This window comes from Carcharhinus amblyrhynchos, chromosome 7, assembly GCF_965287045.1.
Source record: "Carcharhinus amblyrhynchos chromosome 7, sCarAmb.v2.hapA, whole genome shotgun sequence".
Lineage (NCBI taxonomy): Eukaryota > Metazoa > Chordata > Chondrichthyes > Carcharhiniformes > Carcharhinidae > Carcharhinus > Carcharhinus amblyrhynchos.
The window spans coordinates 127,781,029-127,805,739 of NC_137330.1; the positions used below are offsets into that span (position 1 = coordinate 127,781,029).

Genomic DNA, 24,711 nt, shown 5'->3' on the forward strand with positions numbered 1-24,711 from the left:
CTCAGTGGGGGACCATTTTGAGAACAGTGATCACAATTCTATAAGTTTCAAGATACTTATTGAAAAGGATAGAAACTTTATTTATTTATTTTATTTATTTATCAGTCACAAGTAAGGCTTACATTAACACTGCAATGAAGTTACTGTGAAATTCCCCTCGTCGCGACAGTCCGGTGCCTGTTCTGGTTAGTGCACCTAAACAGCATGTCTTTCAGAATGTGGGAGGAAACCAGAACACCCAGAGGAAACCCATACAGATATGGGGAGAATATGTAAACTCCACACAGATAGTGACCCAAGCCATGAATCAAATCCAGGTCCCTGGCGCTGTGAAGAAGCAGTGCTAACCACTGTGCCACCATACTGCCCATAAAAGTGACTACATAGAAGTAGTCCCAGGGTGAAAGTACTAAGCTGGGGAGAGGCTAACTATGACAGTATTAGGCAGGAACTAGACAATGTAGACTGGGGGTGGCTTTTTGAGGGTAAATTCACATCCAATATGTGGGCATCTTTTGAAAGTCAGTTCTTAACAATTCAGGACAAGTATGTCTCTGTAAAAATGAAGGATAAAGATGGCATAATTCGTGATCCCTAGATCACAAGAGAGATTATGAGTTTAGTGAAAAAGAAGAAGGAGACATACATAAATTTCAGGAAATTGAAAACGGATAAGGCTCTTGAGGAATACAAAAGTAACAGGAAAGAGCTTAAACAGGGATTTAGGAGGGCAAAAAGGGGCCATGAAATGTCTTTGGCAGGCAGGATTAAAGAGGATCCCAAGGCTTTTTATGCATATAAGAGGAAGACGATAGCTAAGGAAAGGGTAGGTCCACTCAAAGACAGTGGAGGGAATTTATGTATGGAGCCAGATGAGGTGGGGAAGGTCCTTAACGAATACTTTGCATCAGTATTCACAAAAGAGAAGGATGTGGTGGATGATGAGTGTAGAAAGAAGGATATTGACATTCTAGGATTTGTTGAGATAAAAAGGGAGGAAGTATTGGAGGTTTTGAAAAACATGAAGGTGGACAAGGGCCAGACCAGATAGGGTCTCTCCCAGAATATTGAGAGTCAAGGGAAGAAATTGCTGAGGCCTTGGCCAAAACCTTTGTTTCCTCTTTAGCCACCAGCAAGGTGCTAAAGGATTGGAGAGAAGCTAACATTGTTCCTCTGTTTAAGAATGACGGAAGAAACAATACAGGGAAATACAGCCCTGTGAGCTTTACAACAGTGGTGGGAAATTATTGGAGAAGATTAGGGAGAGTGTACTCACATCTGGAAAAGAATAGCTTTATTGATAGGCAGCATGTTTTTGGGAAGGGGAGGTCATAGTCATAGAGTCATAGAGGTTTACAACATGGAAACCGGCCCTTCGGCCCAAGCTGTCCATGCTGCCCCTTTTTTTAACATAAGAACATAAGAAATAGGAGCAGGAGTAGGCCATCTAGCCCCTCTAGCCTGCCCCGCCATTCAGTAAGATCATGGCTGATCTGAAGTGGCTCAGTTCCACTTTCCCACTTTCTCCCCATAACAAAGAACAAAATCAGCCTGGGAAACAGGCCCTTCGGTCCAACGAGCCCACGCTGCCATCTCAACACCTCCCCTGTCTATCAAAAACCTATCTACCCGTGTCTTAAATATATTTAGTGAGGTAGCCTCCACCACTTCAACGGGCAGAGAATTCCAGAGATTCACCACCCTTTGAGTGAAGAAGTTCCTCCTCAACTCCGTTCTAAACTGCCCCCCCCCTTATCTTGAGGCTGTGCCCTCTAGTCCTGCTGTCCTTTCTGAGCGGGAAGAACCTCTCAACCTCTACCCTATCCATCCCCTTCATTATCTTATACTTCTCAATAAGATCCCCCCTCATCCTTCTAAACTCCAACGAGTACAAGCCCAGTTTATTCAGCCTCTCCTCATAGCTCAACCCCCTCAACTCCGGTATCAGCCTAGTGAACCTCCTCTGCACTCCCTCCAAGGCCAAAATATCCTTGTGCAAGTGCAGCGACCAAAACTGCACACAGTACTCCAGCTGCGGCCTCACCAGTGCCCTGTACAGTTGCAGCAAGACCTCCTTACTTTTATATTCAATCCCCCTTGCTATGAAGGCCAGCATCACATTTGCCTTCCTGATCACCTGCTGCACCTGTAGGCTGGGTTTTTGCGACTCATGCACAAGGACCCCCAGGTCCCTCTGCACCGTAGCATGCAACCACTAAGCTTGTTCCAATTGCCCACATTTGACCCATATCTCTCTATAGTCATCTTACTCATGTAACTATCTAAAAGCTTTTTAAAAGATAAAATTGTATCCTCCTCTACTATTACCTTTCACAGCTTGTTCCAGATACTCACCACCCCTTGAGTGAAAAAATTGCCCCTCTGGACCCTTTTGTACCTCTCAGCTTAAACCTATGCCCTCTAATTTTAGACCCCCCTATGTTTGGGAAAAGATATTGACTATCTAGCTGATCTATGCCTCTCATCATTTTATAGACCTCTATAAAACCTCCTACATTCAAGAGAAAAAAGTCCCAGTCTCTCCTTATAACTCAAAACATCAAGTACCAGTAGCAACCTAGTAAATCTTTTCTGCACTCTTTCTATAATAGGGTGACCAGAATTGAACACAGCATTCCAAGTGTGGCCTTATCAATGTCTTGTACAGCTTCAACAAGACATCCCAACTTCTGTATTCAATGTTCTGTCCAAGCATACTGAATGCGTTTTTCACTACTCAGTCCACCTATGACTCCACTTTCAAGGAGCTATGAACCTGTTCCCCTAGATCTCTTTTATCTGTGACTCTCCGCAACGCCCTACCATTAACTGAGTAAGTTATGCCTTGTTTTGATTTACCTTCGGTCGTGTCTCATGAACTTGATTGATTTCTTTAAGGAGGTGACAAGAAAAATAGAGCAGGGCAGGGCAATAATATTGTATACATGGACTTTAGTAAAGCCTTTGATACAGAACATGAGGTCATATGTGATCCTAGGAGTGCTGGTAAGATGGATGCAAAACTGGCTTAGGATTAGAAAGCAGTGAGTAGCAGTGCAAGAGTAATTTTCTAACTGAAGTATTAACAAGCGGTATTCCACAAAGATCAGTGCTGTGTTCTCTGTTGTTTGTAATATATATAAATGATTTGGAGGAAAATGTAGGTGGTCTGATTAATAAATTTGCAGATGAGATAACAATTGGGAGAACAGTGGATAGTGAGGAGGATTTCAGAAAGTACAGCAGGATATTAATCGGCTAGAGACCTGGGCCAAAAGTTGGTAGATGGAATTTAACCCGGATAAATGTGAGGTGATGCAATATGGGAGGTCAACTGCAGAAGGAAAGTATACAGTAAATGGTAGAGCCCTTAGAAATATTAGATTACAGCGGGATCTAGGCATGTACATCCACAGTTCCCTCAAGGTAGCAACTCAGCTGGACAAGGTGGTGAAGAAAGTGTATGGCGTGCTGGCTTTCATCAGTCGGGACATTGAATATAGGAATTGGAAAATTGTGTTGCATCTGAAAAAACTTTGGTTAGGGTGCATTTGGAATATTGTATACAATTTTGATCGCCACACCACTGGAAGGATGTTAATACATTGGAAAGGGTGCAGAGGAGATTTACCAAGATGTTGCCCAGTTTGAGGGATATGGGCTATGAAGAAAGGTTGAACAAACTTGGATTGCTTATATTGGAGTGTCAGAAGATGAGGGGGAACCTGATGGATGTTTACAAGATTATGACAGGCTTAGATAGAGTGGATAGTTAAAGACTTTTTCCCAGAGTTGAAGGGTCAATTACTCGGTGGCATAGGTTGAAAGTGAGAGGAGGAAGCTTAAAAGAGATGAAAGGGGCAAGTTTTTCACGCAGAAGGTGATGAGTGCCTGGAACTTGCTTCCAGATGAGATGGTGGAAGCAGTTTCTATAACAATGCTCAAGAGCCATCTGGCTAGATACATGAATATGGAATAGAGGGATATGGACCACGTAGAGGAAAGAAAATGTTAGATTAGAGAGGCATCTGTGTCACCACAGACTTGGTGGGCCAAAGGAACTTTTCCTGGGCTGTACTTCTCTTTGTTCTTTATTTATTTTAAGAGCTCTTACCTTTCAAAGAAGAACAAAGAACAAAGAAAATGACAGCACAGGGACAGGCCCTTCGGCCCTACAAGCCTGCACCGACCATGTTGCCCAAATGAACTAAATCCGCTAGCCTTCCGGGGACCACATCCCTCTATTCACATCCTACTCATGTATTGTCCAGACACCCCTTAAAATTCACTATCATATCTGCTTCCACTACCTCCCCTGGCAGCGAGTTCTAAATAGCCAACACCCTCTGTGCAAAAACTTGCCTCGTACATCTCCTTTAAACCTTGCCCCTTGCACCTTAAACTTATGCCCCCAACTGATTCATCCACCCTGGGAAAAAGTTTCTGACCATCCACTCTGTCAATGCCCCTCATAATCTTGTAGACTTCTATCCGGTCGCCCCTCAACATCTGTCATCCCAGTGAGAACAAACCAAGTTTTTCTAACGTCTCCTCATAGTTAACGCCCTCCATACCAGACAACATCCTGGCAAATCTTTTCTGTACCCTCTCCAAAGCCTCCACATCCTTTTGGTAGTGAGGTGACCAGAATTGAACAGTATATTCCAAGTGCAGCATTACTAACATTCTATATAGCTACAACGTGACTAGCCAATTTTTAAACTCAGTGCCCTGGCCGATGAAGGCAAGCATGCTCTATGCCTTCTTGATTACCATTTCCACCTATATTGCCACTTCCAATGACTTATCTACCTGTACACCCAGATCCCTCTGCCTACCAATACTCTGAAGGGTTCGGCCATTTACTGTATATTTCCTATCTGAATTAGACCTTCCAAAATGCATTACTTCACATTTGTCCAGATTAAACTCCATCGCCATCTCTCCACCCAAGTCTCCAACTGATCTATATCATGCTGTATCCTCTGATGGTCCTCATCACTATCCCCAAATCCATCAACCTTTGTGTCATCAAACCAGTTACATTTTCCTCCAAATCATTTATATATATTACAAACAGCAAACCCTGAGGAATGTCACTTGTCACAGCCCTCCAATCAGAAACATACTCTTTCATTGCTACTCTGTCTTCTATGACTGAAACATGTCTGTATCCATCTTGCCAACTCACATCTGATCCTATACAACTTCACCTTCTGTAGTAGTCTGCCATGAGGGATCTTGTCAAAGGCCTTACTGAAATCCCTGTAGACAATATCCACTGCCTTACCCTCATCAATCATCTTTGTCACTTCCTCGAAAAACTCAACCAAGTTAGTGAGACACGATCTCCCCTTCACACAACTATGTTACTTTTCGCTAGTACATTCACATATTTCCAAGTGGGAACATGCCCTGTCCTGAAAAAACCCTCTGCAATAATTTCCCTACCACTGACATGAGGCTCACTGGCCTGTGATTACCTGGATTATCCTTGCTACCCTTCTTAAACAAAGGAACAACATTGGCCATTCTCCAGTTCTCTGGGATCTCCCCTGGATGTGGAGATGCCGATGTTGGACTGGGGTAAACACCGTAAGAAGTCTCACAACACCAGGTTAAAGTCCAACAGGTTTATTTGGTAGTAAACGCCACTAGCTTTCAGGATTTGCTACTTCGTCAACTGAGTCAGGACTTTAACCTGGTGTTGTGAGACTTCTTACTGTGACATCCCCTGTAGCCAGTGAGAATACAAAGACTTCTCTCAAGGCCCCAACAATTTCCTCCCTTGCCTCTCTCAATATTTTGGGGTATATCCCATCAGGCCTGGAGACTTGTCTACCTTAATGTTTCTCAAGAACTCCTTTTTGATCTCAACATCATTCAAACTACCTGCACACACTTTCCCAGACCCATCATTCATCAAGTCCTTTTCTTTGGTGAATACTGATGTAAGGTATTCATTTAATACCTCGCCCATCTCCACTGGCTCTATGTTTAGATTCCCTCCTCTGTCTTTGAGTGGGCCAACTCTCTCCCTGGCTGCTTTCTTGCTCTCTATATATGTATAAAAAGCCTTGGGGATTTTCCTTAATCCTGCTGGCCAATGACTTTTTGTGGCCCTTTTAGCCCTCTTTACTCCTTGCTTAAGTTTATTTCTACTTTTCTTGTATTCCACACTTGTTTTGTGTGTTCCCAGCCTCCTAGCCTTGATGAATGCTTCCTTTTTCTCTTTAACTAGGCTCACAATATCTCTCGTTATCCAAGGTTCCTGAAACTTGACATACTTATCCTTCATCTTTACTGGAATGTGCCAGTCCTGAATTCCTATCAACTTACACTTGAAAGCCTCCCACATGCGAGATGTTGATTTGCCCGCAAACATCTGCTCCCAATCTACATTCTTCAGTTCCTGCCTAATATTGTTGTAATTAGCCTTCCCCCAGTTTAGCACCTTCACTTGAGGACTATACTTATCTTTATCTATCAGTACCTTAAAGCTTACTGAATTGTGGTCACTGTTCCCAAACTGCTCCCCTGCTGAAGCATCGATCACCTGGCTGGAATCATTCCCCAATACCAGGTCCAGTACGGCCCCTTCCCTAGTTGGACTGTCTACATACTGTTTCAAGAAAGCCTCCTGGATACTCCTTACAAACTCTGCCCCATTCATGCCCCTCGCACTAAGTGAGTCTCAGTCAATGTAGGGGAAGTTAATATCTCCCACCACAATAACCCTGTTACTTTTACACCATGTCAAAATCTGCCTACATATCTGTTCCTCTATCTCACACCTATAGTAAACCCCCAATATTGTGACTACACCCTTCCTATTCCTGAGCTACCCATATCGCCTCACTCTATGAGGCCTCCGAGGTGTCCTCTCGCAGTACAGCTGTGATATTCTCCATAGTGCAACCAGTAGTACAACTCCCCACCCCTTTATCCCACCTGAAACATTTGTATCCTGGAACGTTAAGTTGCCAATCATGTCCTTCTCTTAACTAAGTCTCTGTAATGGCAACAACATCATCGTTCCAAGTACTAATCCAAGCTCTAAGTTCATCTGCCTTACCTCTTACACTTCTCGCATTGAAACAAATGCACTTCAGTTCACCAGACCTTCTTTGATTAGCAACCATACCTTGCCTGCTTTTTCTCTGAGTTTTGCCTGCCCTACTCTCTGGTTTCCCTTCAGTTAATTCACCTTTGCTTTGGTTCCCCCCCCCACTCCCCGAACTAGTTTTAACCTCACTCTAAGTTAAAGAAAAACAACTTACTGACTACTTACTAATCAGCTCTCTCCCTTGTTGTCTCTCCTCCTGTAGCAGGGGAAGACCATTTTCAAAGATTAGAAATTTAGAAAGCAAAAAAGTTTTGATCATAAGAACATAAGAAATAGGAGCAGGAGTAGGCCATCTCGCCCTTCGAGCTTGCCCCGCCATTCAGTAAGATCATGGCTGATCTGAAGTGGCTCAGTTCCACTTTTCCACTTTCTCCCCATAACCCTTAATTCCCCTGTCTATCAGAAATCTATCTGCCCATGTCTTAAATATATTCAGCGAGGTAGCCTCCACCACTTCAATGGGCAGAGAATTCCAGAGATTCAGCACCCTTTGAGTGAAGAAGTTCTTCCTCAACTCTGATTTAAACTGCCCCCCCACTTACCTTGAGGCTGTGCCCTCTAGGCCTGCTATCCTTTCTAAGCGGGAAGAATCTCTCTACCTCTACCCTATCTATCCCCTTCATTATCTTATATGTCTCTATAAGATCCCCCCTCATCCTTCCAAACTCCAGCAAGTACAGACCCAGTCTATTTAGTCTCTCTTCATAGGCTAACCCCCTCATCTCCAGTATCAGCCTAGTGAACCTTCTCTGCACTCCCTCCAAGGCCAATATATCCTTCCACAAGTGCGGCGACCAAAACTGCACACAGTACTCCAGCTGCGGCCTCACCAGTACCCTGTACAGTTGCAGCAAGACCTCCCTGCTTCTGTATTCTATCCCCCTCGCTATAAAGGCCAACATTCCATTCGCCTTCTTGATCACCTGCTGGACCTGCAGACTGGGTTTTTGTGACTCATGCACAAGGACCCCCAAGTCCCTCTGCACCATAGCATGCTGCAGCTTTTCACCTTTTAAATAATAATCCCTCCTACGATTATTTCTGCCAAAGTGGATAACCTCACACTTGCTAACATTATACTCCATCTGCCAGGTCCTTGCCCACTCACTCAGCCTATCCAGATCTCTCTGCAGACTTTCCGCACCCTCCACGCAATTTGCTTTTCCACTCATCTTTGTGTCATCAGCAAATTTCGTCACCCTACACTCAGCCCCCTCCTCCAGATCATCTATATGAATGGTAAACAGTTGAAGCCCCAGCACCGATCCCTGCGGCACTCCACTAGTCACCAACTGCCAACCAGAATAGCACCCATTAATACCAACTCTCTGCCTCCTATTAGACAGCCAATCTTCTATCCATGCGAACACCTTACCCCCCACTCCATACGCCCTAACCTTTTATAGCAACCTTTTGTGAGGCACCTTATCAAGCGCCTTTTGGAAATCTAAAAACACCACACCCACCAGTTCCCCTCTGTCTACCACACTAGTCACATCCTCATAGAAATCCAATAAATTCGTCAAACACGACTTCCCCTTAATGAGTCTGTGCTGCATCTGCTCGATCAAACCATTCTTTTCTAGGTGCCTCGTTATTTCTTCTTTGATCATAGAATCTTACAGTGCAGAATAAGGCCATTCAACCCATCGCATCTGCACCAACCATAATCCCACCCAGGCCCTATCCCCATAACCCCATACCTTAGCTAGTCCCCTAACACTAAGGGGAAATTTTGCATGGCCAATCCACCTAACCTGTACATCTATGGACGGTGGGAGGAAACCGGAGCACCCGGAGGAAACACAGACACAGGGAGAATGTGCAAACTCCACACTAGCAGTGACCCAAACCAGGAATAGAACCTGGGATCTCTGGTGCTGTGAGGCAGCTGTGCTAACCACTGTGCCATCATGCCACCCATTCTTTCCCCTCTGCACTGAATTCCCAGATACATACACTGTCTCTGTCTGTCTCACTCAGGATATGCTCCCCCCCAACTGCTTGTGCATGAATCATACTGATAATGTGATTCCAACAGTCTTCTTCTTAAGTAGAGCTGAAGTGAGTTGAGTCACACACTAGTTATGCCTCAACAGTAATCAACACCGATCAAGGCCCCATTCAGGCTTCAGGTAACTGACAGTTAACTGTTGCTCAGTGAGTCAAGTCAACCATCTTTTTAAACTTTGAACTAAACTACGGAATTTTAAAAGCCTTTTAAAAAAAGATTAACAATTCAGTCCCCAATGTGTCCCAAACTCCCTAAATATACACACTCACTCTGACTGTGTCTCATTCAGAGGAGATTCAATAGATGGAGTAAATTTGAATGTTCAGGTTTTTGATAAAGACCCACAAAGGAGTTTGATTAGCAGAGTTAAAGCATTTGGAATCAAAAGCAACATATTAGCATGGATTAAGAGTAAGGTAAAATCAGTATTGTCCCAGATGACCATAGATTGCGCTCCCCTTTGATGGCGAGAGCTGACTGGCAGCGATTTAACCTGAGGATTGCCACTCCTCAGATAAGGGGCAAGATTGAGAAGGCGGGCCTTCATGAATAGCCTTAGGTGGTACAGGAATTGTACCCACGCTGTTGGCATCATACTGAATCACTACCAGTCTTCCAGTCAACTGCAAGAGTTACCATGCTGGCATGGATTAATGATTGGCTAAGAGGCAAAAAACAAAGAGTAGGAATAATCAGGCTATGACTCATGGGGTACCACAAGGATCAGTACTTGGGCCTCAGCTATTCACAATATATATCAATGATTTGGATATGGGGACCAAGTATAATATTTTTAAGTTCGCTAATGAATAAGATGTAATGCACCTGGACAATTTGGACAATGAATGGGCAAGAAAATGGCTGATGCGGGTTAGGTGGATTGGCCATGCTAAATTGCCCCTTCGTGTCAGGGGGACTAATTAGAGTAGATACATGGGGTTATGAGGATAAAGCCTGGGGGGGATTGAGGTCAGTGCAGGCATGATAGGCTGAATGGCCTCCTTCTGCATTGTAGGGTTCTATGATTCCATGATTCTAGGATATAAAGTGGAAAATATGAGGTTGTTCAAAGAACAAAGATCAGTAGAGCACAGGAATAGGCCCTTTGGCCCTCCAAGTATGCACTGATCATGTTGTTCTTTCTAGACCAACTGCTTGCATCCTCTATATCCCACCTGTTCATGTGTCTATCCAGATAAGTCTTAAATGTCACTGACATTGGAGTACTGTGCGCAGTTCTGGTCGCCTCACTATAGGAAGGACGTGGAAGCTGTTGAAAGGGTGCAGAAGAGATTTACAAGGATGTTGCCTGGATTGGGAGGCATGCCTTATGAAGATAGGTTGAGGGAGCTGGGACTCTTCTCCCTGGAGAGACAAAGGTTGAGAGGCGACCTGATAGAGGTTTGTAAGATGTTGAGAGGAATAGATAGGGTGGACTTTCAGAGGCTATTTCCCAGGGCTGAAATGGTCGCTATGAGAGGACACAGATTTAAGGTGCAGGGAAGCAAGTACAGAGGAGATGTTAGGGGTAAGTTTTTCACTCAGAGGGTGGTGAGTGAATGGAATCGGCTGCCGTCGGTAGTGGTGGAGGCAAACTCGCTGGGGTCTTTTAAAAGACTTCTGGATGAGTACATGGGATCTAATGGGTTTGGGGGTTATAGATAGGTCTATGGCTTTGTAGGTATAGAAGTGATCGGTGCAACTAGTGGGCCGAAGGGCCTGTTTGTGCTGTAGTGTTCTATGTTCTATGACATGTCTGCCTCAACAACCTCACTTGGCAGTGCATTCCAGGCTGCCACCACCCTCTGTGTAAAACACTTACCCCTCACATCTGTACTGAACCTTTCCCCCCTTACGTTGAACTTCTGCCCCCTTGTAATTGTCATTTCTCCCCTGGGAAAAGGCTTCCAACTATTCACCTTATCTATACCCATCATAATTTTATAAACTTCTCTCAGGTCGCCCCTTAGCCTCAGATGCTGTGTGACCAGCTGAGATTTTCCAGCACTTTAGGTTTTGATTTCAAGAAGACATAGTTTGCCTTTTTGTTTGTGCCTGACCTGTGGTAACGTCTGTAACATAATTCCATTTAAATTCAAGCTCAAATGTTAAAAAGAGGTCTAAAATCCACCAGCATTGTCTTGACTTCTGAAATTATTCTATTCTATAGGTATAATACTTATTACAAGAAGGATATTCAGATCTGGGTACATAACCTGACAACATGCACAACTATAATAGAACAATGGCTTTTAGTCCAAAATCTGTGGATTTATTTGGAAGCTGTCTTTGTTGGAGGAGACATTGCCAAACAACTGCCACAGGTAATTTATAAAATTAATTTAAATGTATTAGCTAGCTTCATGCTTCCTGGTCATTATGGTAACTCTTGCAGAATCCATTAGAAATAATGGGGGCAATTTTACACCAGCAAGACTGGGGACACGGGTACAAAATCTGGTGAGAGTGGGAGTACATTTTAATTATTTTATATATTATTAAAGGACCAGGAAAGAGCAGCAGAGGGGTGACAGTGATTGGCTGTTACAGGCAATATTTGCATAGGTGCAGTCACTGCGACCAGAAGGTGAATTTCCAGGAGACACCTTCCTACTTCGAGTGAAGGCAAGTGTCCAGGTGAGGGCAGCAGAGTGGTGAACATGATTGGTGATTGCAGGTAACATTTGCATAGGTGCAGTCACGGTGACCAGAAGGTGGGATGTGGAGGAGCTGCTGTGAAGGGCCAGTTAAACCCCAAACATTCCCTCTCTATCTCTTCTTCTAACCAAAAAAAAGTTATCAGGAGGGCCATAAGCAAAGGAGAGGAATTAAGATTCTTTAATCCTTTCAACTGTATAAGGGCATTATGGTAATTAAGACAGTGGTATGCTCTTCCTGCTAGATGTGGGAAATTTGGGAGCAATCTAGTCTCCCTTACAACTTTGTGTGCAGGAAGTGTGTCCAGTTGCAGCTCCTCACAAACTCCATTGTTCAGTTAGAGTAGCAGGTAGATGTGGAGCATACATGAGGCAGAGAGTGTGATAGATACTAGTTATAGGGAGGTTGTCACACCAGAGGTTCAGACAGGTAGATGGGTGACTGCCAGGAGATGCAGGCAGGTAGTACAGGAGTCTCCTGTGCCTATTCTCCTTTCAAACAGGTACACCATCTTGGATACTGTTGAGAAGGATGGCCTGTCAGGGGGAGATACCAGTAACAGCCAAGCCTATGGCAACATGGCTAGTTCTGCTGTGGGACAGGGTCAGGCAAAGAGCAAGCGAGCAGCAGTAATAGGGGACTCGCTAGTTAGAGGCACAGACAGACTTTTCTGTGGCCGCAATCAAGACTCCAGGATGGTGTATTGCCTCCCTTGTGCCAGGGTCAAGGACGTCTCTGAGTGATTGCAGGACATTCTTAAGGGGAAGGGGGAGCAGCCGGAGATCATTGTACATATTAGTACCAAAAACATAGGTAGAAAAAGGGATGAGATCCTGAAATGTGAATATAGAGTTAAGCAGAAGATTAAAGTGCACGACCTCGAAGGTAGTAATTTCAGGACTAGTACCAGTGCCACATGCTAGTGAGACTAGGAATAGGAAGATTAGGCAGATGAATGTGTGGCTTGAGAATTGGTGTAGGGGGCAGGGATTTAGATTTGTGGATCATTGGAATCTTTTCTGAGGAAGGGCTGACCTGTCCAAGAGGGACAAGTTACACCTGAACTGGAGGAGAATTAACATCCTGGTGGGGAGATTTGCTAGAGCCATTTGGGAGGGTTTAAACTAGTTTGGCGGGGGGCGGGGGGGGGGGAGCGATAGAAGCAGTACGGATACAGAAGAGAAATTTGAGGACAGCACAGCACAGAAGTTAATGTAGTAAGGGCAGTAGTAAAGGCATTAAGTAGTAAAGGCAGTGTCAGTAATCCTATTACCAGACAGATCAGGCAAAAGCAAGACAGACCAAGGGAAGTTCAGATTAAACTGCATTATTTCCAGACAGATGAACTCAGGGCATGGATGGGTATGTGGGACTGGGATATTATAGCAATTACTGAAACATGGCTAAGGGAGGGACAGACTGGCAGTTCAATGTTCCAGGGTACAGATGCTATAGGAAAGATAGAACAGGAGGTAAGAGAGGAAGGGGAGTTGCACTTTTGATTAGGGAAAACTTCACAGCCACACTGAGAGAAGATATAACCAAGGGTTCAGCCATTGAGTTGGCATGGGTAGAACTGAGAAATAAGAAGGGGGAAATCACTTTAGGGTTGTACTATAGGCACCCAAATGGCGGGAAATTAAGGAGCAAACATGTAAGGAGTTTATGATAGCACCAAGAAAAATAGGGTGGTAATAGTCAGAGATTTTAACTTTCTCAACCTTGACTGGTACAGCCATAGTATTAGAGGGTTGGATGGAGAGAAATTTGTTGAGTGTATTCAGGAGGAATTCTCATTCTGTATATGGATGGACCAACTGGAGAGGGAGCAAATCTTGACCTCTTCTTGGGAAATAAGGAAGGGCAGGTGACAGAAGTGTTAGTGAGGGTACACTTTGGGACCAGTGACCATAATTCCATTTGTTTTAAGATAGCTATGAAGAATGATAGGACTGGCCCAAACGCTAAAATTCTAAATTGGGGCAAGACCAATTTTAATGGTATCAGATAGGAACTTTCAAAAGCTAATTGGGAGAGTCTGTGGGAAGGCAAAGGGGCATCTGGTAAGTGGCATTCTTTCAAAAGTGTGTTAACCAGGGTTCAGAGTCAGCACATTCCTCTTAGAGTGAAGGGTGAGGCTGGCAGAAGTTGGGAATCCTGGATGATGTGGGATATTGAGGCCCTGGTCAAGAAGAAGAAAGAGGCGCATGGCATGCATTGGCAGCTGGAATCAAGTGTATCCCTTGAAGAGTATAGGGGGTGTAGGAGTAAGAGTTAAGAGAGAAATAAGGAGCGCAAAAAGGGGACACAAGATTGTTTCAGTAGACGGGGCAAAAGAGCTTCCAGAGAGCTTCTACATATGCATAAAGGGCAAAAGAGTAACAAGGGAAAGAGTAGGGTCTCTTAAGGATCAACAAGGTTATCTATGTGTGGATCCACAAGAGATGCGTGAGATCCTAAATGAATATTTCTCATCAGTATTTAGTATTGAGACAAGCGTGGGTGTTAGGTAATTTGGGGAAATAAATAGTGATGTCTTGAGGAGTGTACATATTACAGAGAAGGACGTGTTGGAAGTCTTAAAGCACATCAGGTAGATAAATCCCTGGTATCTGATGAAGTGAATCCCAAGACATTATGGGAGGCTAGGGAGGAAATTGCAGGTGCCTACCCGAGCTACTTGAATCATCGACAGTCACGAGTGAGGTGCCTGAAAATTGGAGAGTGGCAAGTGCCTTTGTTTAAAAAGGGCTGCAGGGAAAAGCCTGGGAACTACAGGCCACTGATCCACACATAGTGGGTAAATTGTTGGAAGGTATTTTGAGAGACAGGATCTACAGGCATTTAGACACACAAGGACTGATTAGGCACAGTCAGCATGGCTTTGTGAGCAGAAAATCATGTCTCACAAATTTAATTCAGTTTTTTGAAGGGGTAACCAAGAAGGTAGATTAAGGCAGTGCTGCTGATGTTATCTACATGGACTTTAGCAAGGCCTTTGACAAGGTACCGCATGGTAGGTTGTTGCATAAGGTTAAATCTCACGGGATCCCGGGTGAGGTATCTAAATGGTTACAAAATTGGCTTCTTGACAGAAGCCAGAAGGTGGGTTGTAGAGGGTTGTTTTTCAAACTGGAGGCCTGTGACTAGTGGTGTGCCTCAGGGATCAGTACTGGGTCCATTGTTATTTGTTATTTATATTAATGATTTGGATGACAACATAGAAGGCATGGTTAGTAAGTTTGCAGATAACACAAAGATTGGTGGCATAGTGGACAGTGGAGAAAGTTATCTCTGATTGCAACGGGATCTTGATCAATTGGGCAAGTGGGCTGATGAATGGTAGATGGAGTTTAATTTAAATAAATGCGAAGTGATGCATTTTGATAGATTGAACCAGGACAGGACTTACTCAGTTAATGGTAGGGCATTGGCGAGAGTTACAGAACAAAGAGATCTAGAGGTACATGTTTATAGCTCCTTGAAAGTGGAGTCACAGGTAGACAGAGTGGTGAAGAAGGCATTCGACATGCTTGGTTTCATTGGTCAGTACATTGAATACAGGAGTTGGAACGTCTTGTTGAAGTATTATAAGACGTTGGTAAGGCCACACTTGGAATATTGTGTGCAGTTCTGGTTATCCTATTATAGAAAGAATATTATTAAACTAGAAAGAGTGCAGAAAAGATTTACTGGGTACTACCGAGACTTGATGGTTTGAGTTATAAGGAGAGGCTGGATAGACTGGGACTTTTTTCTCTGGAGCGTAGGTGGCTGAGGGGTGATCTTGTAGAGATTTATAAAATAATGAAGGGCATAGATCAGCTAGATAAACAATATCTTTTCCCAAAGGTAGTGGAGTCTAAAACGAGAGGGCGTAGGTTTAAGGTGAGGGGGAGAGATACAAAAGTGTCCAGGGGGACAATTTTTTCCCACAGAGGTTAATAAGAACATAAGAACATAAGAAATAGGAGCAGGAGTAACAAGCTGTCAGAGGTAATAGCAGAGGTGGGTACAATTTTGCCTTTTAAAAACATTTAGATAGTTACATAGGTAAGATGAGTATAAGGGATATGGGCCAAACGTGAGCAATTGGGATTAGCTGAGGGGATTAAAAAAAAAGGCAGCATGAACAAGCTGGGCCGAAGAGCTGTCTCTTTGCTGTAAACAGTCTATGACTCTATGACATTCACTGAATATTCAAACCTCACTGACGTGATGTTCAGCTTTAGGATGAAGGGAAACAATTAAGGGGCTACTGCCAGGAGCGCTAAGTTCACTACAACCCCCAGGAGGTTAAGATCTCTTGGCACAGATTGAAATTGCAAGGTTGGCATTTGGCCATTTCAGTCTGGCAGTGCCAGCTTGTGTCAATATGTGCCAAGACGCCGTGTCAGAGACAGAAGCCAATTTCGGGGAAGGAGGGGGGTCTTATTATATGTGGCGGGGGGAGGTTGGGCATGGCAAGGCTTTGAAGGGAGGGACACAGCAGTGATTGAAAGGGGGAATTTGCAGTAACAGGAATGGTTGATCAGGCATTGAGGCAGGAGCACAGGTAATGGGGGGGGCGTTGGCTTGAAGTGACAGGGGAGGGATCCAGCATAGGCGAGGGGATCCAGTGATGATAATGCTGTGGTGATTGTGACAGGGAGCAAAGCCTCTGATAATTGTGCAGTGGGACAGGGCAGTGGAGGAGTACCCCAGTCGTTGTGCCATTGTGGGAGGAGAGTCCCCGATACCTTTGTGATGGGGGTGGGGGATGAGCGGAGTTTAAGGTCAGTTCTGATTGGAATGCCCTTTAAAGGTGATGCCCAGTTTCTGTGGAGCCAGCCATGCCTTGATTCTCTGGCCTGAAAACTTGGCACCGTATCTGGAGAGATATGCACTGGTTTTCAGTCAGAACCTGACACACTGACAAATTATCAGAAAATTCCATCCATAGTCTAGAAATGGGTTGGTCCCACACCTATTTTGTAGGTGTTTTCTGGTGTTACATTGCTTTCGGCAGCTTTCAAACAAGTTTCATTGCAGTCACCAGTGATCTGGTGCAGCTCCTTTTGGATTGGAAGGTGTAAAATGAATGGCCAATCAGACAGGGGAGAATGAGAACAGCAGGTCTGGCGGGCCATTGCCTTGGCTTATCTATAGGAGTAGCAGGAATATTTTACAAAGGCTAACTTGGCTGTTGGGGCCCAGGGGACAGTATCATCAGCCAAGGATAATGTTATTAATAGTTGTCCCACAGAGGTCTGTTTGGTCACCTCTTTACCATAGTAACCCTGCAGTGCAGAAAGATGCCATTTGACCCATCAAGTCTGCACCAACCACAATTCCACCCAGGCTCTACCCCAACATATTGACCCACTAATCTCTCTAACCTATGCATCTCAAGACACGAAAGGCCAATTTTAGCATGGCCAATCAACCTAACCCATACATCTTTGGACTGTGGGAGGAAACAGGAGCACATGGACGAAACACACGCAGACACGAGGAGAGTGTGCAAACTCCACATAGACAGTGACCCAAGCCGGGAATCGAACCCAGGTTCCTGGAGCTGTGACGCAGCTGTGCTAACCACTGTGCTACCATGCCACCCATTACTTTAATAACTCCATAAATGTGTCTGGAGTTTGTGGTCTCAAGCACAATGGCTAAATTTTTAGCTGATACAAAGGTAATACCAGTGATTAACTCCAAAGCTGAAAAGAATAAGCCATGGGAAGATTTGAAAATACCTGGGAATTGAGAAGGCATGTAGCAGATAACATTTAATGCAGAGAAATGTCAAGTGCTTCACAATGGGGGTAGAAAGAAAATCATAGGTGCATGGAAAATCAAAGAACCTGATTGATAGTAAATTGAAATGATTAGAACAATGGCATTATGTAAAATAAACATATTTTTGGAATGGAGGAATAAGCTAATATTGAACTAAATAATGATAAGATTGCATGCGGAATGCAAAATTGCGTTCACACCTAGTTTCTCAGTGCTTGCAGTTTTACCAGCTCTGTTTTGCCAGTGGGATCGGATTTGTGTCCATGTCATTAACGAGTACTGGACAGCATCTTCCAGGCTCACTTGAACTTAGCTCCTTGCCAGTTGGTCCTCAATGAGAATAACAGCTGGTCTCTGTCAGCGGAGAGCAGACATAATGACCTTACTGGTGTTAGCACGAGTGGGCGAAACGACCACTACGGACTCGGTGAAGTTCAATAATGGCACAGCTTTATTTTCTTTTTACGTCGACGAAGAAGCACAGTCAGGACATACAGTTCTGGTCACCTTACTACCGGAAGGACGTGGAGGCCCTGGAGAGAGTGCAGAGGAGGTTTACCAGGATGCTGCCTGGTATGGAAGGACTGGGTTATGAAGAAAGTTTGGGAAAAACTGGGGCTCTTCTCCTTAGAAAGACGAAGATTAAGGGGGCATCTGGTAGAGGTGTATAAAATAATGAAGGGTATAGATAGAGTCAACGGTGGCATGCTTTTCCCTAGATTGGGGACAACTATCACGAAAGGTCACGATCTAAGGGTGAGGGGGGAGAAGTATAATTTGGATACTAGAGGAAGGTTTTTCACACAGAGGGTCATGGGGGTATGGAATGCGCTACCAAGTAAGGTGGTGGAGGCAGGTATGCTGGACTTGTTTAAGGTTTACTTAGATAGGCACATGAGTGAAACAGGGATGGAGGGTTATATAAGACAGTTTTAAAAAGGGTCAGAGCCTCGGATCGAGACTGCAAATGTAATACTACATGTTAATGTTTTGTGTCTTTTAATCCACAGGTGTTGGTCCACCTTGTTGTCAAACGAGGGGCATGCACACGGTGGGTCGTGCGTGGGCTGCTCTTGGATGTTTCAAGAGTGGCCTAGTACTTCGTGTCGATGTGTGTGCTTAAACCTGGACCAGCAGACAGGCACCACAACAGCTCAGTGACTATCACTGCTAGCTGTGCAGATACATGGATTTGGGCCTGTCTCTGTGGGAGTTTGTGCATTCTCCCTATGGTTGCATGGGTTTCCTCCGGGTGCTCCGGTTTCCTCCCACACCCCAAAGATGTGCTCTTAGGCCGATTGGTGTACCAAATTGATCCTACACTATTCTCCCCTGAATCTGGCTACAATAGGGGTACCAGTCGCATGCACAAGGGGCAAGGTAGATGTAGGAAAATGCTTTAAAATGGCGGCGCGGGCTCGTTGGGCCGATGGGCCTATTTCCCATTCTTTGTTCTTTGTTCTTTGACTGTCCCGAAAGCGCTCTAAAGACTCCCCCACAACAGGCTACAGTTATACCTGAACTTCGCGTTTCAAATGCTAATCCTTTATTTACAGTATTTGACTTCAGCCATCTTGTTTTGATGGTTTCGAGTGTTGGAGCAATTGTTTTAAGTGTGTGTTAATCGTTTTTGTCTGGTTGGTTATCAATGGTCTAGAATCGCTGGGGTTTGAACCATAGGTGTGTTTTTGATCACAAGAGTCTTGAGGGCCAGGGACGCTTCCTTAACCGTGTTAATTTTAGGTGTCTCCATGGGTTGTTTGACTGGTTTAGAAGTGCTGATTTTGATGGGGTAGGGATGTGTTCTTTAATTTAGTTCCTGTAGGTGCCATCCTGTCCAATTTCCCTTATGTGCTAGCCCTCATTTGCATTCTAAAAGCATGCTCTTGCCTAGTGATCAGTGTCTGTTACTTTGTGATTTTAGTGGAAAGCTCTGAGGATAGCTTTAGTTTGCTTCCATTTTGTGTGCCCAATTTCATAAAATTTGTTGTCTGATAACAGTTCCCCCCTGTCGGTCGGGAGCGGGCTTGTTCCGCCTCCCTCAGACCAATTTTCTTAATAAATTTTATGTCCGCTGCTCCCTGCATTTGCATGCTGCAGTCGTACAGTTTAGGTGAGCCCCGGGTTTGTCAAATTAAGTGTATGCTGGAGAAGTCTTCCCGATTTGTTAATTGTCCCATGTTGCCAATCATTCTGATTAGTTCCCTCCTAGTTTTGGTTTTCTTGCGCCGGCGGTATGTATAGCACATTATGACCCCCCAAGATATTGCCAGTATGAGTTGGATGGCAACCAATATGTGTGAGATTATCCGGAACCAGGGGTGAATGTCTACACTTAGAGCCCAGTCCCACACCCTCTGAACCCATGTCTGGCTCTGTAAGGCTGACTCTGTGTCATGCTCCAGGGTTTTGATATGTGGTTGTAGCTGGTGGTATAATCGAACAGAGTGTCCCACTTTGAGACGGAGCTCTCTCAGTACTTCTGTTAGGTGTGGGATTGGAGCCTGTTCTGGCTCTCAGTAATATTTGAGGTCGTTTCTCAAATGGGTCCGTGGCATTAAGTGTCAGGGTCTGTCTACATCGGATGTTGGTGATGTGGACCTGGCCAATAGTGACCAGTCGGCAAGGGGTGAAGCAGAAGTTTGGGCTGGGGTTTCGGGCTTGTCAGCCCGTTGTATATGAAGGATGTTCTTCTTGTGGCTATACAATACCTGCCTCGACCTCCATATCCTGCCCGGGCAAAGTGTGGATCTGTGGGTGTAATTTCTAGGGTACAGCCCTGCGTTTGTTAAACCCGCATTCCGCTGCCTCTCCTTGTCTCAGTGGGTGGGGGCAGATGGTTATCTCTCCGCTTTGTTTGCATCCTGAGAGGGAGGTACTGAACATCACGCCATGCCTTGAGATGGCCGTGACTTCGGTTATGCGGTAGCAGAGGGAGGTATTGCCTCTAACAACACCGATGTTTTCAATCTGGAAGATAGGGAATGGTCCCAAGTCTGGTGTAACTATTGGAATCAATACGACCATCCCTACTCCCGTACTCTCGCTAACCTCGCAGTCGGAGATCACTGGATATACCCGTGTCATTCCTTTCAAGGTTCGGCTATCCAGCACCCCCTTCTGATCTGCGAGCTGTGCTAGCTGGGTGCTGTCAATCTAATTGGGCACCTCCCCCCTGTGTACCTGGTCCAAATTATGCCTTAATTGACCTATCATCCACTGACCGTACGCATGGCACAGCTGTCCCTGTTGTACCTGGGCAGTGTTTTCTCGCTCTCTATCTATAAGGCAGTTAATTGTACAGGCGTGTGTTTCTAATATTGTGATTCCATCTTGTTGAGTATGGGCACCCCTCTCCCCCAAAAGAGCCTGCTCAGCTTGTTGGGCCAGTGACCGTTGCAGGATATCTTTCATCACTCCCTTCAACTGTTCTACCTTATTATTGAGTCCCTGGATGTCAATCGAGTTAACCACGCTGGATCGGGTGTTTATCCCTGTGAGGATGTCATTGACTATGCCCCTTTTGCTTCTGTGTGTGTGTGTGTGTGTGTGTTGTCTCTGTAGTGTGTTGCTCCCTTCACATTGATAGCCCGCTTTATAGTTTCCCTGCCCAGCATTTGGTACATGTCTCGTGTCTGTTCTGAACAGTATCCCGGTCCCTGGATCCCTGAGATAGTGATCAGAACAGGCACGATTTCGTGTTTCACGTTGTCATATACAATTTCCCCCTCGTTCCACAACACCAGTCCTCCCTCCGGCTCCCCGCTCAGCAAGGGGCAGGGTAAAATTTCGGGCGTCGTCGTCGTGGGGGCCTGCGTTGTAGGAAGTGCAAAACATACATATAGTGAGACTACTGGAGCCTCAACTAGTCCATAGTACCCGCAAATATCAGTGTCTGGTTTCAAAATGTCTCTTTGTGACTGGATCCATGGGTCTTCGGGAAGGGCGCAGATCGTTCCAAAGGTGCAGCCAGAGTCGCTCAGCGAGTCTGACCGTTGGATACATGTTTGGGTCTTATCCAATGTGCAGGTGAAGCAGGTCACATCGAGACCTGGGTGGACTTGTAGCCATGCATTGGAATACATTCTGTTGTTCTCGGGGTATGGTGCTGTCGGCACGCACAACGCCTCGGACGTATTGAATATTATTCCGTGGGATTGTTGATAGGTGGTGTATCCCTGGATGGCGAACCTTGACAAGAAGATCACAGATAGGGCCATCCTCAAAGTGATTATCATCCTGGAGAGGGGTAGGAAGGGTACACAAAGCCTGGTGGCCGCCAGGTATTAGGATCTTAATATTAACTAATCTCTATAAACTAATCTACTTAGGCATGCCTGTATAGGGCATTGGTGAGGCCGCAGCTGGAGTACTGTGTGCAGTTTTGGGCGCCGCACCTGCGCAAGGATATTTTAGCCCTGGAGGGAGTGCAGAGGAGGTTTACTAGGATGATACCGGAGTTGAGGGGATTGAGCTATGAGGAGAGGCTGAATAAACTGGGCTTGTACTCGTTAGAGTTTAGAAGAATGAGGGGAGATCTCATTGAGACGTATAAGATGATGAATGGGATGGATAGGATAGAGGTGGAGAGACTCTTCCCGCTCAAAAAAGACAGTAGGACTAGGGGGCACAGCCTCAAGATAAAGGGGAGGCGGTTTAGAACGGAGTTGAGGAGGAACTTCTTCACTCAAAGGGTGGTGAATCTCTGGAATTCTCTGCCCGTTGAAGTGGTGGAGGCTGCCTCGCTAAATATTTTTAAGAAGCGGGTTGATGGGTTCTTGATAAGAGAGGGGATTAAGGGTTATGGGGAGAGGGCGGGAAAGTGGAACTGAGCCACGACAGATCAGCCATGATCTTATTGAATGGCGGGGCAGGCTCGAAGGGCTAGATGGCCTACTCCTGCTCCTATTTCTTATGTTCTTATGTTCTTATGCCTCTACATCTATGTACATATATACACATATTAGAGCCATGGCTGATGTGTGGCTCTGCTCCGTCCTAGAGATGAAGGTTGTTAATTGGATCTCCACTGTGTGGACAGAGGCGGTTAGTTATGGGTCGATACGTGGCCCATTTATGTTGACGGACTACTCTTGTCTTTCCAGTCAGTCTTTCCTGTCCCCCCCCCAAACCCAGGGTGGTATGCCTTTAGCTGTGACCAGTGTTTCCAGCGGCCTTTCTCTTTGATGTCAACACAGCACATTTGCCGCTGGTGAGGATAATTTCATGGTTTCCTATCCATTTCGGTGCGAACCCTGTTTGATCGGGGGCAACTCGGACCAAAACCTTGTCCCCTACCTGGGGAAGTGTGGGGGTATAGAACATAGAACATTACAGCGCAGAACAGGCCCTTCGGCCCACGATGTTGTGCCGACCTGTTAAAAAACAATGACCCTCTAGCCTAAACCAATCCCTTTCCATCCATAAACCTATCCACGGATCTCTTAAACGCCCCCAAACTAGGCGCATTTACAACTGCAGCAGGCAGGGCATTCCAATCCCTCACCACCCTCTGGGTAAAGAACCTACCCCTGACATCCGTCCTATAACTACCCCCCTTAATTTAAAGCCATGCCCCCTCGTGCTAGCTTTCTCCATCCGAGGAAAAAGGCTATCACTGTCCACCCTATCTAAACCTCTAATCATCTTATATGTTTCAATAAGATCCCCTCTTAGTCGCCTTCTTTCTAACGAAAACAACCCCAAATCCCTCAGTCTCTCCTCATAGGACCTCCCCTCCATACCAGGCAACATCCTGGTAAACCTCCTCTGCACCCTCTCCAAAGCCTCCACATCCTTCCTATAATGTGGGGACCAGAACTGCACACAATACTCCAAGTGCGGCTGCACCAGAGTTGTGTACAGTTGCAATGTACAGTATGGCAGATGTCATGTTTCCTAACCTGGTCTTTTATAGCCTGTTGGTCTCTGGCTGCGTGGTGTAGCTCTCTGAGTTGATGGTCTAACTGTTGCACATATATTTTCATTTTATCCCGGAGGGGTGCCAGTTCTTCTCTTCCTACCGCTATGTTTTCTGGGAATCTCATTGCCCTCCCCGTCATCAATTCAAATGGTGTAAGTCCTATGGTGCGACCTGGGGTGCTCGTAGGCGCATTAAAATACAGGGAAAGACATCTACCCACCCCTGACCTGTCTCAGCAATTGACTTGGCAATTGCGTTTTTAAGTATGCGGTTCATTCGCTCGATCATCCCAGATCTCTAAGGGTGGTATGGGATATGGAATCGCTGTCGGATTCCCAGGGTCTTACAAGCCTGTTTCATTATTTTGCCTGTGAAGTGGGTTCCTTGGTCGGAGTCTAGTTGTAGTGGGACTCCCCACCTCTGGATGATTTTGTATGCTAGATGCGGGCTACGGTAGTGGCTTCGCAATCCCGAGTTGGGAATGCTTCCACCCAGCGGGTGAATTGATTGATTAAGACTAAACAATATTTCTTCCCTCGGCTAGTGGGTAGGGGGCCTATGAAGTCTACTTGCAGGTTTTCCTAGGGTCCTTTTGGTCGGGGTTGGTGGGCCAGTTTGGCTCTCAGGCATCGGCCAGGGTTGTGCTGGGCGCATATGATATAGTGCTGGCAATGTTTGGCTACATCCCGTTCCATCCCTGGCCACCACCAATCAGCTGATAGTCGAGCCAGGGTCCCATCCCGGCCAGAGTGGTCTGGCTCGTGGTGGAGTCGGTGTAGTTTGATGTGTATAAATGAGGGGGTGACTACTTGGTGCCCTCTGCACCACACTCCATCTTTGTCCCTGGATGCCCCTGCCTGATCCCACTGTGCCACTTTATCTGGGCTGGCATTACCCTGCAGCTTATAAATATCTACTTCCTCCAAGGGTGCTGTTGTGGTGGCGGCTACGTGCGGGAGGGCTTCCCCAGCTGCAGCCTTGGCTGCAGCGTCTGCTCGTTGGTTGCCTTTCTGTTCCGCTGTCTTTACTCTTTGGTGGGCTTTTATCTTAATTACGGCTGCTTCTGAGGGCAGCCTGGCTGCAGCTACCAGGTCTCGGATTATATTTTCGTGCTTTATGTGGCCCCCCCGCCGTGGTGATAAACCCGCGCCTTTTCCAGGCCATCATGTAATCGTGGACCACCCCAAACGCATATTGGCTGTCAGTATA

The 24,711-nt window shown here is 45.5% G+C and overlaps 1 protein-coding gene across 1 annotated transcript in view; it reads left to right on the forward strand.

Annotated features, from left to right (window-relative positions):
• Positions 1-24,711, forward strand: part of LOC145345624 (dynein axonemal heavy chain 8-like) — a gene marked incomplete at its 3' end in the record, with an annotated part of 1,250,971 nt that overhangs the window by 842,918 nt on the left and 383,342 nt on the right. The window contains exon 40 of the mRNA XM_080193458.1: positions 11,311-11,464. Within this exon, the coding sequence (XP_080049584.1) occupies positions 11,311-11,464 (154 nt within the window). The remainder of the gene's footprint in view (positions 1-11,310; positions 11,465-24,711) is intronic.